At 46.1% G+C, this 20985-nt stretch overlaps 1 protein-coding gene across 1 annotated transcript in view; it reads right to left on the bottom strand.

Moving 5' to 3' along the window:
* The window catches only part of CDCA7L (cell division cycle associated 7 like), a 72484-nt gene extending 54365 nt beyond the window's left edge, over positions 1-18119 (bottom strand). Inside the window, exon 1 of the mRNA XM_077268715.1 lies at positions 17941-18119. Coding sequence (XP_077124830.1) covers positions 17941-17964 — 24 coding nt within the window. The 5' untranslated portion in view covers positions 17965-18119. The remainder of the gene's footprint in view (positions 1-17940) is intronic.
* Between the last annotated feature and the right edge of the window lie 2866 nt (positions 18120-20985).

Below are 20985 nucleotides of genomic sequence, written 5' to 3'. Positions count from 1 at the left end.
TCAGTTCACACAAAACTCCAAAAATGAGCCAGACAAAAGTATTGGCACCCTCAGCCTAATAATTGGTTGCACAACCTTTAGCCAAAATAACTGCGACCAACCGCTTCCGGTAACCATCAATGAGTTTCTTACAATGCTCTGCTGGAATTTTACACCATTCTTCTTTGGCAAACTGCTCCAGGTCCCTGATATTTGAAGGGTGCCTTCTCCAAACTGCCATTTTTAGATCTCTCCATAGGTGTTCTATGGGATTCAGGTCTGGATTCATTGCTGGCCACCTTAGAAGTCTCCAGTGCTTTCTCTCAAACCATTTTCTAGTGCTTTTTGAAGTGTGCTTTGGGTCATTGTCCTGCTGGAAGACCCATGACTTCTGAGGGAGACCCAGCTTTCTCACACTGGGCCCTACATTATGCTGCAAAATTTGTTGGTAGTCTTCAGACTTCATAATGCCATGCACACGGTCAAGCAGTCCAGTGCCAGAGGCAGCAAAGCAACCCCAAAACATCATGGAACCTCCGCCGTGTTTGACTGTAGGGACCGTGTTCTTTTCTTTGAATGCCTCTTTTTTCTCCTGTAAACTTTGTTGATGCCTTTGCCCAAAAAGCTCTACTTTTGTCTCATCTGACCAGAGAACATTCTTCTAAAACGTTTTAGGCTTTTTCATTTAAGTTTTGGCAAACTCCAGCCTGGCTTTTTTATGTAACGGGGTAAGAAGTGGGGTCTTCCTGGGTCTCCTACCATACAGTCCCTTTTCATTCAGACGCCGACGGATAGTACGGGTTGACACTGTTGTACCCTCGGACTACAGGGCAGCTTGAACTTGTTTGGATGTTAGTCGAGGTTCTATATCCAACATCCGCGCAATCTTGCCTTGAAATCTCTTGTCAATTTTTATTTTCCGTCCACATCTAGGGAGGTTAGCCACAGTGCCATGGGCTTTAAACTTCTTGATGACACTGCGCACGGTAGACACAGGAACATTCAAGTCTTTGGAGATGGACTTGTAGCCTTGAGATTGCTCATGCTTCCTCACAATTTGGTTTCTCAAGTCCAGACAGTTCTTTGGTCTTCTTTCTTTTCTCCATGCTCAATGTGGTATACACAAGGACACAGGACAGAGGTTGAGTCAATTTTAATCCATGTCATGCCAACATCCATGCCAACACCTGTTAGGTGCCACAGGTAAGTTACAGGTGCTGTTAATTACACAAATTAGAGAAACATCACATGATTTTTCGAACAGTGCCAATACTTTTGTCCACCCCCTTTTTTATGTTTGGTGTGGAATTATATCCAATTTGGCTTTAAGACAATTATTTTTGTGTTTTTTCATTTAAGACAAATTAAATAATAAATAAAGATACCGTATATACTCGAGTATAAGCCAAGATTTTCAGCCCAAATTTTTGGGCTGAAAGTGCCCCTCTCGGCTTATACTCGAGTCACGGTCGGCGGTGGGGTCGGCGGGTGAGGGGGAGAGAGCGTGTCGCATACTCACCTAGTCCCGGCGCTCCTGGCGCTCCCCCTGCCCGTCCCACGGTCTTCGGTGCCGCAGCTCGTCCCCTGTTCAGCGGTCACATGGCACCGCTCATTATAGAAATGAAAATGGACTCCACTCCCATAGGGGTGGAGCCGCAAATTCATTCCTTTAATCAGCGGTGACCGCTGAGAGAGGAAGAGGCTGCGGCACCCGGAGACCATCTGTCTGGGAGAAGGAGCCAGGGACGCCGGGAGCAGATAAGTATCTCATAGTTACCTGTCCGCGTTCCACACGCCGAGCGCCGCTGTCTTCCCGGCGTCTCTCCGCACTGACTGTGCAGGTCAGAGGGCGCGATGACGCGTATAGTGTGCGCGCCGCCCTCTGACTGATCAGTCAGTGCAGAGAGACGCCGGGACGGGACGCCGAGGAGCTGCAAGCAAGAGAGGTGAGTATGTGTTTTTTTTTTTATTATTGCAGCAGCAGCATTGTATATTGCACAGATTTATGTGGAGTATCTATGGGGCAACGGTGCAGAGCATTATATTGGACAGCTTTATGTGGAGCATCTATGGGGCCATAATCAAAGGTGCAGAGCATTCTATATGGCACAGCTATCTATGGGGCCATAATCAAAGGTGCAGGGCATTATATATGGCACAGCTATCTATGGGGCCATAATCAAAGGTGCAGAGCATTGTATATGGCACAGCTATCTATGGGGCCATAATCAAAGGTGCAGGGCATTATATATGGCACAGCTATCTATGGGGCCATAATCAAAGGTGCAGAGCATTGTATATGGCACAGCTATCTATGGGGCCATAATCAAAGGTGCAGGGCATTATATATGGCACAGCTATCTATGGGGCCATAATCAAAGGTGCAGGGCATTGTATATGGCACAGCTATCTATGGGGCCATAATCAAAGGTGCAGAGCATTATATATGGCACAGCTTTCTATGGAGCATCTATGGGGCCATAATCAAAGGTGCAGGGCATTGTATATGGCACAGCTTTCTATGGGGCCATGATCAAAGGTGCAGAGCATTGTATATGGCACAGCTATCTATGGGGCCATAATCAAAGGTGCAGAGCATTGTATATGGCACAGCTATCTATGGGGCCATAATCAAAAGTGCAGAGCATTTTATATGGCACAGCTTTCTATGGAGCATCTATGGGGCCATAATCAAAGGTGCAGAGCATTGTATATGGCACAGCTTTCTATGGAGCATTTATGGGGCCATAATGAACTGTGCAGGGCATTATATATGGGGCAGCTTTATGTGGAACGTCTATGGGGCTATACTGAACGGTGCAGAGCATTATATATGGCACAGCTTTATGTGGAGCATCTATGGGGCCATAATGAACAGTGCAGAGCATTATATATGGCACAGCTTTATATGGAGCATCTATGGGGCCATAATGAACAGTATGGAGCATCTATTTTTAATTTTGAAATTCACCGGTAGCTGCTGCATTTTCCACCCTAGGCTTATACTCGAGTCAATAAGTTTTCCCAGTTTTTTGTGGCAAAATTAGGGGGGTCGGCTTATACTCGGGTCGGCTTATACTCGAGTATATACGGTAATACCACCAAAGAATTTGTGTTTGCAATCATTTTCAGGAAGAAACTGAGCATTATCTGACAGAATTGCAGGGGTGTCAATACTTTTGGCCATGACTGTATATGTCAGTGAGACACATATATTTATATTTCATATGGCGCTAGATAGCAGAAAAGCCGGTAATTCAATTGCCGGCTTTTGCCATCTCCTTATCAAACCCGACAGGATATGAGACATGATTTACATAGAGTAAACCATTTCATATCCCTTATTTTTTTACATATTCCTCACTACTAATGTTAGTAGAGTCTGTGCGCAAAATTTTGGGGCTCTAGCTGTTAAAATAAAGGGTTGAATCACGGAAAAAACTGGCGGGGGCTCCCGCGCAATTTTCTCCGCCAGAGTGGGAAAGCCAGTGACTGAGGGCAGATATTAATAGCCTAGAGAGGGACCATGGTTATAGGACCCCCCTGGCTAAAAACATCTGCCCCCAGCCACCCCAGAAAAGGCACATCTGTAAGATGCGCCTATTCTGGCACTTAGCCTCTCTCTTCCCACTCCCTAGTAGTGGTGGGAAATGGGGTAATAAAGGGTTAATGCCACCTTGCTATTGTAAGGTGACATTAAGCCAGGTTAATAATGGAGAGGTGTCAAAAAGACACCTATCCATTATTAATCCTATATTAATAAAGGGTTAAAAAAAAACACAAACACATTGCCCTGCTGGCATAAACTCATATGAACTCAAGCGTGGGAATTTTTCTCACGCTAGAGTTCATGAGTTTATGCCAGCAGGGGGCGCAGCACCGAAAGTCTAGGTAGCTATGTTCCCCTGCTTCCCATTCATTCCCCAGATTTTACAGGCAGGAGCAGAGCTTCTGCTTGTAAAATTATTTAACCCCTTCTGATGTATTTATATCGTGGGACTTGACTGTAACGCCGGAGAGGTATGGGATATTGTTTTTTTTTTATTTTAACTTTGTTTCAGGTGACAAGGGTCTTCAATTGGATTGAGCGTTTAATAAACTATTACCACACCATGTGTCTTTAGCTCATTAACCCCTTAACAACCGCCGATACGCCTTTTAACGGCGGCCGCTAAGGGTACTTAAACCACAGCGCCGTTAATTAACGGTGCTGTGGAAAAAGTGAATAGCGCCCCCCAGAGTCGGATTTTCTCTGGGGTCTCGGTTGCCGAGGGTAGCCGAGACCCCAGAGAACATGATTCGGGGGGTTTTTACCGACCGAGTTGCGATCGCCGGTAATTAACCGTTTATCGGCGGTCGCAACAAAAAAAAAAAAAAAAACGCGATTTGCCATTTAATTTCTCTGTCCTCCGATGTGATCGCACATCGGAGGACAGAGAAATAGGGTCCCCGATGGCTCCTGATAGCCCCCCAATACTCACCTATCTCCCCCGGTGCTCCTCGTGGCTCCCCATGGGCGCCGCCATCTTTTTTCCGGGAAAAAATGGCGGGCGCATGCGCAGTGCGCCCGCCGCCCGGAAGATCTTTGGGGTCTCGGCTGCCGGGGGTAGCCGAGACCCCAAAGAACATGATCGGGGCCGGTTTGCACCGACCCCTGTTTTGCGATCGCCGGTAATTAACAGTTTACCGGCGACCGCAAAAAAAAAAAAGCGATCTGTAATTCTCTGTTCTCTGATGTGATCGCACATCAGAGGACAGAGAAATAGGGGGATTTGGGGACCCTATCATACTCACCCGGTGTCCCTGGGTCCTCTTCTGTCTCCTCCTGCCGGCCGGCTTTTTCCTCATGGCGGGCGCATGCGCAGTGCGCCCGCCATCTACTGCCATCTGCCGGCCGGAGAGACGAGTTGGGGCTAAAATTAGGGTTAGGGCTAGGGTTAGGGTTGGGGCTATATTTAGGGTTAGTGTTGGGGCTAAATTTAGGGTTAGGGCTAGGGTTAGGGTTAGGCTACTTTCACACTAGCGTTTTTTGGCTTCCGTCGCAATGCGTCGTTGGAGAAAAAACGCATCCTGCAAAAGTGCTTGCAGGATGCGTTTTTTCTCCATTGGCTTGCATTAGCGACGCATTGAGACGGATTGCCACACGTCGCATCCTTCGTGCGACGGATGCGTCGTGCTTTGGGGGACCGTCGGCACAAAAAAAGCTACATGTAACTTTTTTGTGCGACGTGTCCACCATTTCCGACCGCGCATGCGCGGCCGGAACTCCGCCCCCGCCTCCCCGCACCTCACAATGGGGCAGCGGATGCGTTGAAAAAACAGCATCCGCTGCACCCGTTGTGCGGCGCTTACAACGCTAGCGTTGGTACGTCGGCCCGACACACTGCGATGGGCCGAGTACGACGCTAGTGTGAAAGTAGCCTTAGGCTTCTTTCACACTTGCGTCGGTACGGGGCGGTCGCAATGCGTCGGCCCGACGTACCAATGCACGTTGTGAAAATTGTGCACAACGTGGGCAGCGGATGCAGTTTTTCAACGCATCCGCTGCCCAGTCTATGTCCTGGGGAGGAGGGGGCAGAGTTACGGCCACGCATGCGCGGAAATTGCGGACGCGACGTACAAAAAAAAGGTTACATTGAACTTTTTTTGTGACGACGGGGCTAAAGTTATGGTTAGGGTCGGGGCTAAAGTTAGGGTTAGAGTTGGGATTAGGGTTTGGATTAGGGTTGGGATTAGGTTACGTTTGGGATTAGGGTTACGTTTGGGATTAGGGTTACGTTTGGGATTAGGGTTAGGGTTGGGATTAGGGTTGGGATTAGGGTTAGGGGTGTGTTGGATTTAGGGTTTTGATTAGGGTTATGGTTAGGGTTGAGATTAGGGCTGTTTTGGGGTTAGGGTTCTGATTATCGTTAGGGTTGTGATTAGGATTATTGATCGGGTTGAGATTAGGGTTAGGGGTGTGTTGGAGTTAGGGTTGGAGTTATAATTTGGGGGTTTCCACTGTTTAGGTACATCAGGGGGTCTCCAAACACGACAGCCAATTTTGCGCTAAAAAAGTCAAATGGTGCTCCCTCCCTTCTGAGCTTTGCCGTGCGCCCAAACAGTGGTTTACCCCCACATATGGGGCATCAGCGTACTCGGGATAAATTGGACAACAACTTTTGGGGTCCAATTTCTCCTGTTACCCTTGTGAAAATAAAAACTTGGGGGCTAAAAATCTTTTTTGTGGGAAAAAAAAATCTTTTTTTATTTTCGCTACTCTGCATTATAAACTTCTGTGAAGCACTTGAGCATTCAAAGTTCTCACCACATATCTACATAAGTTCCTTAGGGGGTCTAGTTTCCAAAATTTGGTCACTTGTGGGGGGTTTCTACTGTTTAGGTACATCAGGGGCTTTGCAAACACAACATAACACCCACAGACAATTCTATCAAAGTCTGAATTCCAAAATGGCGCTCCTTCTCTTCCGAGCTCTGCCGTGTGCCAAAACAGTGGTTTACCCCCACATATGGGGTACCAGCATACTCAGGACAAATTGGAGAACAAATATTGGCATCCAATTTCTCTTGTTACCCTTGTGAAAATAAAAACTTGGGGGCTAAAAAAATCTTTATTGTTAAAAAAAATATATTTTTTATTTTTACGACTCTGCATTATAAACTTCTGTGATGCACTTGGGCATTCAAAGTTCTCACTACACATCTAGATAAATTCCATGGGGGGTCTAGTTTCCAAAATGGGGTCACTTTTGGGGGGTTTCTACTGTTTAGGCACATCAGGGGCTCTCCAAACGCGACATGGCGTCCGATCTCAATTCCAGTCAATTTTGCATTGAAAAGTTAAATGACGCTCCTTTGCTTCCGAGCTCAGCCATGCGCCCAAACAGTGGTTTACCCCCACATATGGGGTGTCGGCGTACTCAAGACAAATTGTACAACAACTTCTGGGGTCCATTTTCTCCTGTTACCCTTGGTAAAATAAAAATTTGGAGGCAAAAAAATCATTTTTGTAGAAAAAATGCGATTTTTTTATTTTCACGGCTCTACGTTATAAACTTCTGTGAAGCACCTGGGGGTTTAAAGTGCTCACCACACATCTAGATAAGTTCCTTAAGGGGTCTAGTTTCCAAAATGGTATCACTTGCGGGGGGTTTCCACTGTTTAGGCACATCAGGGGCTCTCCAAACGCGACATGGCATCCGATCTCAATTCCAGTCAATTCTGCATTGAAAAAGTCAAACGGTGCTCCTTCACTTCCAAGCTCTGCGGTGCGCCCAAACAGTGGTTTACCTCCACATATGGGGTATCGACGTACTCAGGAGAAATTGCACAACAACTTTTGTGGTCTAATTTCTCCTGTTACCCTTGTGAAAATAAGAATTTGTGGGCGAAAAAATCATTTTTGTGAAAACAAATGCGATTTTTTATTTTCACGGCTCTACGTTATAAACTTCTGTGAAGCACTTGGGGGTTCAAAGTGCTCACCACACATCTAGATAAGTTCCTTAAGGGGTCTAGTTTCCAAAATGGTGTCACTTGTGGGGGGTTTCCACTGTTTAGGCACATTAGGGGCTCTCCAAACGCGACATGGCGTCCGATCTCTATTCCAGCCAATTCTGCATTGAAACAGTCAAACGGTGCTCATTCACTTCCAAGCTCTGCGGTGCGCCCAAACAGTGGTTTACCTCCACATATGGGGTATCGGCGTACTCAGGAAAAATTGCACAACAAAATTTGTGGTTAAATTTCTGGTTTTACACTTGTGAAAATTAAAAAAAATGGTTCTGAAGTAAAATGTTTGCAAAAAAAAGTTAAATGTTCATTTTTTTCTTCCACATTGTTTCAGTTCCTGTGAAGTACGTAAAGGGTTAATAAACTTCTTGAATGTGGTTTTGAGCAGCTTGAGGGGTGCAGTTTTTAGAATGGTGTCACACTTGGTTATTTTCTATCATATAGACCCCTCAAAATGACTTCAAAGGTGATGTGGTCCCTAAAAAAAACATGGTGTTGTAAAAATGAGAAATTGCTGGTCAACTTTTAACCCTTATAACTCCCTAACAAAAAAAAAAAATTGTTTCCAAAATTGTGCTGATGTAAAGTAGACATGTGGGAAATGTTATTTATGAACTATTTTTTGTGACATATCTCTCTGATTTAAGGGCATAAAAATACAAAGTTTGAAAATTGCAAAATTTTAAAATTTTTTGCCATATTTCCATTTTTTTCATAAATAATCGCAAGTAATATCGAAGAAATGTTACCACTAACTTGAAGTACAATATGTCACGAAAAAACAATCTCAGAATCAGCGGGATCCGATAAAGCGTTCCAGAGTTATAACCTCTTAAAGTGACACTGGTCAGAATTGTAAAAATTGGCTCGGTCATTAAGCACCAAATTGGCTCTGTCACTAAGGGGTTAAAATACTTTTTTCCTAATGTGTTTTTTCAACCCTTTATTAATACTGGATTAATAATGGATAGGTGTCTTATTGACACCTCCATTATTAATCAGGCTTAATGTCATTAGCAGGTGACATTAACCCTTTATTACCCCATATCCCACCACTACAGGGGAGTGGGAAGAGAGTGGCCAAGTGCCAGAATAGGCGCATCTTACAGATGTACCTTTTCTGGGGTGGCTGGGGGCAGATGTTTTTTAGTCGGGGGGGGAGGGGGGCAGTAACCATGGACCCTCTCTAGACTATTAATATCTGCCCTCGGGGGGGGGGGGGGGGCAATAACCATGGACCCTCTTTAGGCTATTAATATCTGCCCTCAGTCACTGGCTTTACCACTCTGGCGTAAAAAATTGCGCTGGAGCCCACGCCAGTTTTTTCCATGATTTAACCCTTCATTTTAACAGCTAGAGCCCCCCAAATTTTACACACAGACACTTGTAACATTAATAATGAGGAATATGTAAAAAAAATAAGGCATATGAAATGGTTTACTGTATGTAACCCATGTCTCATATCCTGTCGGGTTTGGGAAGGAGATAGCAAAAGCCGGCAATTGAATTACCGGCTTTTCTGCTACCTAGCGCTATATGAAATATAAATATTTATGTTTTTACGAATATTTGAGGCCATGGATCCATTCTATGTTCATTTTGCAAGCCGGCGAGAAAATCTCGCAGTACGGATGCCATACAGATGACACAAATAATTTTTGGTGAAAAAAAATTGCATCCTCGCATTGAATACGGATCACTGTTCAGGAAGTTTTCTGCGTATCTCGGCCATCAAAAACAGACCGTATTTTTATACGTTGTGTGTGACTCCGGCCTTAATCAGAGTACTGTACGCTATAAAAGGGATGACGGCAGTTTTTGTCTTTTTTGGACATAACAGATTCTATTAAAATACACAATGGAAGAAGTTCCCACCGTGCACAGAATGTAAAGCCCCAACGCATATACAGTAATGTATATCATACATTGTGTATGGACTCCCTATGTTAAAATTGACATATACTGCAAGGTAAACTGTCCAGGTTTGATTTTGTGGAAAATTCATCTATCTGAATGCTCAATATAGAAGATTGGGGTACAAAAAAACAACAACAAATACTGCAACACAAGGTAACAAATAAATTAAAAAAAAGTCATTGAAAACCAAAAAAAAATGACACAAAATGAAAGTTTGCATCAACACCCATTATTAAAGATGGCTGGACCATACAATAAGGCCACGATCCCACGTTCAGTATTTGGTCAGTTATTCACATCAGTATTTGTAAGCAAAAACCGGGAGCGGGTGATAAATCCAGAAGTGGTGACTTGTTTCTATTATACTTTTCCTCTGATTGTTCCTCTTCTAGTTTTGGCTTAAGGTACCTTCACACTGAGCAACTTTCCAACGAGAACGACAACGATCAGTGACGTTGCAGCGTCCTGGATAACGATCTCGTTGTGTTTGACACGCAGCAGCGATCAGGATCCCGCTGTGATATCGCTGGTTGGAGCTAGAAGTCCAGAACTTTATTTCGTCGCTGATCACCCGCTGTCATCGCTGGATCGGTGTGTGTGACGCCGATCCAGCGATGTGTTCACTTGTAACCAGGGTAAACATCGGGTTACTAAGCGCAGGGCCGCGCTTAGGAACCCGATATTTACCCTGGTTACCATTGTAAAAGTAAAAAAAAAAAAAACACTACATACTCACCTTCTGATGTCTGTCACGTCCCCCGACGTCCACAGGGTCAAAACTGCTTTCGGCAGGAGCGCTTGCTAATGCTGCGCTGCTGCCGAGAGCTTCCTGCACTGACTGTGTCAGCGCCGGCCGTAAAGCAGAGCACAGCGGTGACGTCACCGCTGTTACTGCCGGCGCGCCGCTGACACATTCAGTGCAGGGAAGCTCTCGGCAGCAGCGCGTGCATTAGCAGCGCTCCTGCCGAAAGCAGTTTTAACTATGTGGACGCTGGCGGGGGACGTGACAGACATCAGAAGGTGAGTATGTAGTGTTTTGGGTTTTTTTACTTTTACAATGGTAACCAGGGTAAATATCGGGTTACTAAGCGCGGCCCTGCACTTAGTAACCCGATGTTTACCCTGGTTACCCGGGTGCTGCAGGGGGACTTCGGCATCGTTGAAGACAGTTTCAACGATGCCGAAGTCCTTCCCCTGATCGTTGGTCGCTGGAGAGAGCTGTCTGTGTGACAGCTCCCCAGCGACCACACAACGACTTACCAACGATCACGGCCAGGTCGTATCGCTGGTCGTTATCAGTGGTAAGTCGTTTAGTGTAACGGTACCTTTAACCCCTTCATGACTGTGGGATTTTTCGTTTTTCCGTTTTCGTTTTTCACTCCCCTCCTTCCCAGAGCCATAACTTTTTTATTTTTCTGTCAATTTGGCCATGTGAGGGCTTATTTTTTGCGGGACGAGTTGTACTTTTGAATGACACCATTGGTTTTACCATGGCGTGTACTAGAAAACGGGAAAAAAATTCCAAGTGCGGTGAAATTGCAAAAAAAGTGCAATCCCACACTTGTTTTTTGTTTGTTTTTTTTGCTAGGTTCACTAAATGATAAAACTAACCTGCCATTATGATTCTCCAGGTCATTACGAGTTCATAGACACCAAACATGTCTAGGTTATTTTTCACCTAAGTGGAGAAAAAAAAAATTCCAAACTTTGCAAAAAAAATAATAAATAAAATTGCGCCATTTTCCGATACCTGTAGCGTCTCCATTTTTCGTGATCTGGGGTCGGGTGAGGGCTTATTTTTTGCGTGCCGAGCTGGCGTTTTTAATAATAGCATTTTGGTGCAGATACGTTTTTTTGATCGCCCGTTATTGCATTTTAATGCAATGTCGCGGCGACCAAAAAAACGTAATTCTGGTGTTTCGATTTTTTTTCTCGTTACGCCGTTTTGCGATCAGGTTAATGCTTTTTTTTATTGATAGATCGGGCGATTCTGAACGCGGCGATACCAAATATGTGTAGATTTGATTTTTTTTTTATTGATTTATTTTGATTGGGGCGAAAGGGGGGTGATTTAAACTTTTATATATTTTTTTTTTTTTTTCACATTTTTTTTTACTTTTGCCATGCTTCTATAGCCTCCATGGGAGGCTAGAAGCAGGCACAGCCCGATCGGCTCTGCTACATAACAGCGATCATCAGATCGCTGCTATATAGCAGAATTGCAGGTGTGCTGTGAGCGCCGACCACAGGGGGGCGCTCACAGCCACCGGCGATCAGTAACCATAGAGGTCTCAAGGACCTCTATGGCTACAATATACAAGCATCGCCGACCTCCGATCATGTGACGGGGGTCGGCGATGCGCTCATTTCCGGCCGCCCGGCCGGATGCGGTAGTTAAATGCCGCTGTCTGCGTTTGACAGCGGCATTTAACTAGTTAATAGCGGCGGGTGATCACGATTTCACCCGCCGCTATTGCGCGCACATGTCAGCTGTAAAAAACAGCTGACATGTCGCGACTTTGATGTGCGCTCACCGCCAGAGCGCACATCAAAGCAGGGGACCCGACATCGGACGGTATAGTACGTCCGATGTCGGGAAGGGGTTAAAGATTCTGATGTAAAATACTGAACATGGCCTAAGGCTATGTGCACACGTCCGGAATTGTTGCGGAAATTTCTGCAACAATTCCGCAACTGTGCCACGGGTAAAATGCATGCGGAATTGGCATGCGTTTTCCCGCTAAACACTAGCGTTTTACAAGCTTAATTAGCTTGCAGAATGCTAGCGTTTTCCTGAAAACTGATTGACAGGTTGGTCACACTTGTCAAACAGTGTTTGACAAGTGTGACCAACTTTTTACTAATAATGCTGCCTATGCAGCATCAATAGTAAAAAGATCGAATGTTAAAAATAAAAGAATTGTGCTATTCTCACCTTCCGGAGGCCCCGCAGACTTCCCGCTCCTCGCGATGCTCCCGTTCCCAGTAATGCCTTGCGGCAATGACCCCAGATGACGTAGCATTACGCAAGACCACTACGTCATCACAGGTCATTGCCGCAAAGCATCCCTTGGAACGGGAGCATCGCTAGGAGCAGGAAGGCTGCTGGGGACACCGGAAGGTGAGACTATCACGATTTTTTATTTTAATTCTTTTTTTTTTTTACAGGTATATGGTTTCCAGGGCTTGGAGGGGAGTCTCCTCTCCTCCACCCAGGGTACCAACTGCACATGATCCGCTTACTTCCCACATGGTGGGCATAGCCCCATGCGGGAAGTAAGCGAATCAATGCATTCCTATGTGTGCGGAATCCCCGCGATTCCGCACAAAGAATTAACATACTGCATTTTTCTCCGGAATGCGATCCCGCTGCGGAAAAAACGCAACATGTGCACAAAAATTGCGGATTGCATTCTAATAATCGGATGCTTAATGTATGCTTTTTTTCACGGTTTTATCGCGTTTTTATAGCGAAAAACTGCAAAAAATCCTGAACGTGTGCACACAGCCTAAAAGTACTTTTCACCTTGTGTCTATTACCGTACTTGTTGTTTTTAAATGAAACAGGGCCCCATTGAAAAAAAAAAAACAAACTTACATTTTGGATTGGCGACATTCCAGCTATGTTGATGCCGCAACTGCCAGGCAATGAAGTGACAGACGTTGGCTAATAAGCTACGCTGCTCATACCGCCCTCGGTCATCAGAGTTTCGCCTGAGTAGAGAATGAGTGGTGAGGCCCATTAGCAGACGCTGACTGGCTGCAGCACTCATGTGACAATGACATGCGAGCACCAGCAGATGCAGAGCCGCCTGCTGGAAAAGCGCCAGTCTGAGAAGAGAGTACAAACCTTTATTTTTTTAATATTATTTTCAACAGGGTCCCGGTTCAATTAAAGGGGTTGTGCAGGCTTGGATGGAGGCTTAAGTCTGACTACAGACTTGTGAATTCTCAGTGTGCACTGTCAGGATTCTCTGGTGCCGGTAGGCATGTGACCGCAAGTACGCGATTTACGTACTTGCGGCTACATTCCGATTCAATGCGTCTGGCCTTCCTCCATTCACTTGTATAGAGCGAGGCCGTGCATGTCTAGTCAGCATGTGACCACATTTATGCAAATCACATATTTGTGGTCATGCGTTCGCGGCTCCTGGACAATCGTGACAGCGCACACACTGCACACTGTCAGGATTCATAAGCCTGCAATCACAAAGTGACTGCACTTGGACCCCAGGCCACCCGCACAGGAAGTCGTGACAACGTACGCATCACAGAGTCGGCAGTCTGCAGTCACATAGATTGATTGCAGACTTTTCTTCCAAGACTGGGCAAAACCCTCTAAGTTTTAGGCTATGTTCACAAGCAGCGATCATAATGAAGCTGACAGCCGCACAGCCCCGTGCGCTGCGGTATTTCCACCGTTTCCATGCACAATGCATCACCTTACAGGGAAACAGCCAAACTAAGGGGGAGATCGATAGTGAGAATTGCAAGGTTTAGACACAGTTTGCCCAAATTAGAACTTGGGGGCTGCGCTCAGCCGGGAGCCTGCACTTCACAAAACATTGATATAAACTAACTGAAGGGGCCTATTCAATAAATAAATATATACATATATATATTTTTTTTTATTACAGCATGGAGAGACATGGTAATGATATGCAAACAATGAAAAGATGGAAATAAATAACATTTTCAAAACATCTCTTTACTCAGTATGTTGTATGAGCTCCATGGGCAGTGATCCCAGCACTTACACACATTGGCTGCGATCAAAAAGGTTTTCAATTGTTTCCTTGAGTAATGGTCAGCCATGCTGAATGCACTTGGGCAGCAAATCATCAAGATCCACTGCTGGCAGCTCCTTTTGTAATTGCCAATCAATGACATCCCAGATGTGCTCAATGAGCGACAAACCTGGAGAAGATGCAGGACATGGTAGAAAAAAAAGGCCACACAGGCTGCTCATAGTAGCATGAGTAACATGTTCCCTGGTGTCGTGTTGAAAAACAGCTCCTGAGATATGCTCATGTTCCCTCAATGTTTCTTCATGGCGTTGCCATTTGGTCCCCTGACCAATCTCCAGCTTTCATTGTGTTCAAGACAAAAGTGGAACTCATTACTGAAGAGAATAAACCTCCATTGTAGTCTAAGGCTATGTGCACGCGTTCAGGATTTCTTGCAGAAATTTCCTGAGCAAAACCGGATATTTTCTGCAAGAAATCCGCATGCGTTTTTTTCGCGTTTTTTTCCGGAGCTTCCCAATGCATTAAATAGTGGGAAAAATGCGAAAAATCCGCAAAACTAATGAACATGATGCGTTTTTTACCATGATGCGTGTTTTTTGCGGAAAAAAACGCATCATGCGCACAAAAATTGCGGAATGCATTCTAAATGATGGGATGCATAATGTATGCGTTTTTTTATGTGTTTTTATAGCGAAAAAACGAGAAAAACGAGAAAAGAAACGCAACGTGTGCACACAGCCTTACTCTGCACGATAGCCTTTGACAGTGGTGGTGTGAGGTCAGTGGACACCTGGACATCTCCCTGTAGGCAAATGCCATGTAAACACCTTCTGTTGGTAAACCCTGGCTCCTCATGTTTGATGTGTGATGACCAATTTCACTTGTACAGAAGGTGTCACTGTCTGCCATTCTTCTAATCTGATGAGACCCTGTGGGCAACGTCATGAAGAGGTCTTCATGAGAGACTGTCACACCAGCGCGCCGATACATTTACATTCTGCGGCAGAGCAGAGAGAATCAATCTCCCTGCTCTGCCACCCGGCCGCCATGTGGTCCCTGAGCAGGCGGGGGGGGTCCGGTGCCAGCAGTGGGGTCCCCACTCGTCATCGCAGGTTCAAACTGTTTCGGCTGCATGCCGATACAGCTAACCGCATTGATGAGAGGAGCGTTATGCTCCCTCTCCCATCATCCCCGTCAGCATCTGACGTCACCGATGCCGACACTGATAGCAGGAGCGATGACGTCACTACCCAGCGCCCGCTGTCAGGAGATGTGCAGGTGCTCAGAGCAGCGGAAAAAACAGGAAGAAAGGTACATTGGATTTATTGTTTATGGGGCTGCATTATACTATAGAGGCTGTCTATGGGGGTGTATAATATTAAAATCTGCCTATGGGGGGTGCATTTTATTAGTGTCTGCCTATGGAGGCCTGCATTATACTATAGAGTCTGCCTATGGGGGCTACAAAATACCATATAGAGTGTGCCTATGGGGGGGTGCATTATGCTATAATGAGGACTATCAGGTACATTATACTATATGGAGGCCTATGCGGAGTGCAGTATATTATATTGAGGACTAACTGGTACATTATACAATATGGAGGCTATCTAGGGGGCCATCAAACAGTGTGGAGATTACAGTGACGGGGCCATAATACAGTGTTGGAGCCATTAGTTTGGGGGATATTAAAAGCTCTGGGCCAGATGGAAAAATGAACGATTCCATCAGAAAGGATGTCAGCGGTAAGTCATTATCTGTAACTGTGCTCTGATCTGTTACATGTTCTGTAGGGCTGGTATCTACCACTGACCATATGGCGGTAATATCTATGTTGGTCTTTATATAGAGATTATCTTCAGTAACAGCGCGGTCATTTGCTGAGTTTCTCCTCCACTATTAGGGTGGGTCACCCAGTTATAATCAAGGTTACCTGGTCAGGGGCCCACTCAGAAGCTTCACCCCCCTGAACCAAAACCCTAGCTACGCCTCTGGGTACGGCCATTTCTGCAAGGGGTTCCAGGAGCCATTTTTTCAATACTCCATACATAGAGGTTTTGATAAATTTCTATTTTTTTCATTTGCATACAGTAAGGCCTCTTTCACACTTCTGTCTTTCACCTCCCGTCACAATCCGTCAATTTTTGAGAATGCAGGATCCTGCATTTTCCCATCCATAGACTTGTATTAGCGACGGATTGTGACGGATGGCCGTTTCATCCGTCGTGCACTGGATCCTGCATAAAAAAACGGTCCGTCGGGCAGAGAAAACGTTCAGAGGAACGTTTTTTCTGCACGTCGGAAAATCGGTCAGCGACACATCCTGCGCTGCCCGTCACTGGCTACAATGGAAGCCTATGGGCGCAGGATCCGTCGCTGCCTGTGAAAAGCAGGAATCCAGCGGCGGGTCCCGACTTTTCAAACTGAGCATGCATGGAAATTCTCTCTCGCTCTCTTTCTCTTTCTACTATTGATGCTGCCTACGCAGCATCAATAGTAACAAGATATGTGAAAAATAATTTTAAAAATCGCAATATTCTCACCTACCGAAGTCCTGCGCAGCGTCACCGATGCTCCCGGCAGCCAGCGTTCCTAGTAATACATTGCGTCTTCTTGTGAGATTTCACAATGTATTACTAGGAACGCTAGCTGCCTGGAGCATTGCTGCATGGGAACGCCGGTAGGTGAGAATACTGCGATTTTTAATTTTATTTTAACCTGGTTTGTTTTGTGTATGCGTTTTCGCAGCGGAAAACCACTGCGAAGACACATACACAGCAGGTGCATATAGCCTCAACGGGTCCATCAGAAAGACGGGCCCAGTGCACACGTTTTCCACAATCTATCAGCCTAAGGCTACTTTCACACTTCCGTCAGTGCGGGGCTGTCGCTAAGTGTCAGCGCAACGTACCAAAGGACGTTGTGTAAATTCTGCACGTGGGCAGCGGACGCAGTGTTTGAACGCGTCCGCTGCCCACTGTAAAGTCCCGGGGAGGAGGGGGCAGAGTTCCGGCTGGGCATGTGCAGTAGGAAATGCAGGTCACAACGTACGAAAAAACCTTCCCTTGAACATTTTTTCGATACGATGGTCCACCAAATACCAACGCATCCAGTGCACGACGTATGGAACGTGTGTCGGTAATACAAGTCTATGTGCAAAAAACGCATCCTGCAGGCAACTTTGGAGGATGCGTTTTTTCCACAGAACAACACATTGTGATGGCCCCTAAATGACGGACGTTTGAAAGTAGCCACGTCTATCCAACCTGTGATTACCATCATTCCACTTTTCTTTCTTGGTGTTACTATTCCATTGTTGCGGAGTGTACGGACACAGTGGTGCTAGGTACACACGCTCTCCCCTTCTCCACACCAGGGAAAGTCATGGAACTGTGCAAATAATATATATATATATATATATATATATATATATATATATATATATATATATATATATATGTGTGTAACAAGAGGCTATACTGAGGTGTATAGTCAGGAGGCCTGAGGCTGCCAGTATACAGTGCTGTGAGTGCGGACTGGGCACGTCTGGCTGACCCCAGTGCACACCAGAGCCCTCGGCATCACATGGCGGCCACCGGTGCCGACCACCATGCTCACACATGGCGGACTGCTAGGAGCCTGTTCTCTCGCCGGCCGCCACGTCCTGCCCAGCGCGCTGCCTGCACTGGCGCCAAATCCGGAGCAGCCTCGTGTCCCGCACACACGTGGAGACATCACAGAGCTGTGCGGAGAGCGGCCGTGTGCGGCGGGGCCGTGTTCTCACCTTCCCAGCGGTCCGGGACTCCATGGCGACCGGTGCAGATGTGATGAGCGCGGGGGCTACAGATGTTCCACGGTGCAAACTTTACACTAAAAGCCGCGTGCTGCCGAAACCAGTGCGGGGGAGGGGCGACCCGCCCACTAGTGAGAGGAGGGAACACACCGGCGGCGCGTGTATAGGGCAGTGGGCACAGCTCGTGGATACATAGGGCAGTGGGCACAGCTCGTGTATGTTTATATATGCCACACATGTATGTACGGCACAGCTCGTGGAGATATATACACCACACACGTGTATACAGCACAGCTCGTGTAGATACATATACACCACAGACGTCTATACGGCTCAGCTCGTGTAGATAGATATAAACCACACACGTGTATACGGCACAGCTCGTGTTTGTTTATATTCGCCACATATGTATGTACGGCACAGCTCGTGTAGATATATACACCACACACGTGTATACGGCACAGCTTATGTAGATATATATACACCACACACGTGTATACAGCACAGCCCGTGTAGATATATATACACCACACGTGTGTACGGCACAGCTCGTGTAGATATACTGTATATACACCACACATGTGTATACGGCACAGCTCGTGTAGATATATATACACCACACATGTATACGGCACAGCTCATGTAGATATATATACACCACACACGTGTATACGGCACAGCTCGTGTGTAGATATACACTGCTCAAAAAAATAAAGGGAACACTAAAATCCCACATCCTAGATATCACTGAATGAAATATTCCAGTTGTAAATCTTTATTCATTACATAGTGAAATCAACGTAAATCACAACTAATATCCCACAGAGGTCTGGAGTTGGAATGATGCTCAAAATCAAGGTGGAAAATGACGTTACAAGCTGATCCAACTTCAGTGGAAATGCCTCAAAACAAGGAAATGATGCTCAGTAGTGTGTGTAGCCTCCATGTGCCTGTATGACCTCCGTACAACGCCTGGGCATGCTCCTGATGAGGCGGCAGATGGTCTCCTGAGGGATCTCCTCCCAGACCTGGACTAAAGCATCCACCAACTCCAGGACATTCTGTGGTGCAACGTGATGTTGGTGGATGGTGCGAAACATGATGTCCCAGATGTGCTCAATCAGATTCAGGTCTGGGGAACGGGCGAGCCAGTCCATAGCTTCAATGCCTTCATCTTGCATGAACTGCAGACATACTCCAGCCACGTGAGGTCTGGCATTGTCCTGCATTAGGGGGAACCCAGGGCCAACCACACCAGCATATGGTCTCGCAAAGGGTCTGAGGATCTCATCTTGGTACCTAATGGCAGTCAGGCTACCTTTGGCGAGCACATGGAGGGCTGTGCAGCCCTCAAAAGAAATGCCACCCCACACCATTACTGACCCACTACCAAACTGGTCATGCTGAAGGATGTTGCAGGCAGCACAACCCCCATCTGTGGACGTCGGGCACTCAGACCATCCTCATGGAGTCTGTTTCTAACCGTTTGTGCAGACACATGCACATTTGTGGCCTGCTGGAGGTCATTTTGCAGGGCTCTAGCAGTGCTCATCATGTTCCTCCTTGCACAAAGGCTGAGGTAGCGGTCCTGCTGCTGGACTTTTGCCCTCCTATGGCCCCCTCTACGTCTCCTGGTTTACTGGCCTGTCTCCTGGTAGCGCCTCCAGCCTCTGGACACTACTCTGACCAACACAGCAAACCTTTCCACAGCTCGCATTCATGTGCCATCCTGGGTGAGCTGCACTACCTGAGCCACTTGTGTGGGTTGCAGAGTCTGTCTCATGCTTCCACGAGTGTGAAAGCACAACCAACATTCAAAAGTGACCAAAACAACCAGAAAGCATTGGTACTGAGATGTGATCTGTGGTCCCCCATCTGCAGAACCACTCCTTTATTGAGTGTGTCATGATAATGGCCAATAATTTCCATCTGTTGTCTATTCTATTTGCACAGCAGCATGTGAAATTGATTGTCAATCAGTGTTGCTTCCTAAGTGGACAGTTTTATTTCACAGAAGTTTGATTTACTTGGAGTTATATTCTGTTGTTTAAGTGTTCCCTTTTGTTGCCTCCTTTTGTGTCATGTTGCCTCCATCCTTAAAATTTCTAAGACGGCAGTCCATTACAACAAGGTTAAGCAGCAGACATTGGGGACAACAAAGCTACAAACTGGCTGAGGGTGAAAACGACTCTCCACTGACCGGGATGACTGTCATCTTATTCGAATGTCACTCAGCAACCGCCGGATGACATCAAGTGACCTACAAAAGGAATGGTGTTATGATCCCAGTGGCTTAGGATCACAAATCTAACCAGCTAAGTCAGAGAAAATAGGACAAGCTCTGGGGATGTGGTAACTGGACTGACCGCAAAACCTGATCCTAACCAAACACACTAAAGGTAGCCGTGGAACGTTTCCTGAAATCCTAGACGTCTCTTCACGGCCTGAGAAACTGACTACCCCTAGAGATAAAGTAAGACCTCACTTGCCTCAGAGAAATAACCCCAAAGATATAGAACAGCCCCCCCACAAATAATAACGGTGAGTTAAGAGGAAAAGACAAACGCAGAGATGAAACAGGTTAAGCAAATGAGGCCCGCTAACACTAGATAGCAGAAAATAGCAAGGGATCTGTGCGGTCAGTAAAAAACCCTATACAAAAATATCCACGCAGAGAATGCGAGAACCCCCACACCAACTAACGATGTGGGGGGAGCAACTCAGCACCCCAGAGCTACCAGCAAGCAGAGAAATCACATATTAGCAAGCTGGACAAAACTCATAATATTCTAGGAAACATATTGAACATAGATGAGCAAGAATAAGCAAACAGAACTTAGCTTCTCATGGAGAGACTGATTACAGATGTAGACAGGAGCAATCAGAATAGCACTGAATACAACGACAGCAGGCATAGACTGAGAATCCAAGTGAGCTTAAATAGAAAACCAGCCCACAGATAACGAGACAGCTGATGCCAGTCACAAACCTGCAGAAAGACAGCACTCACACAGTACCACTTGTGACCACAAGAGG

This window comes from Ranitomeya variabilis, chromosome 6, assembly GCF_051348905.1.
Source record: "Ranitomeya variabilis isolate aRanVar5 chromosome 6, aRanVar5.hap1, whole genome shotgun sequence".
Taxonomy (NCBI): domain Eukaryota; kingdom Metazoa; phylum Chordata; class Amphibia; order Anura; family Dendrobatidae; genus Ranitomeya; species Ranitomeya variabilis.
This window is presented reverse-complemented; position numbering and strand designations above follow the sequence as displayed.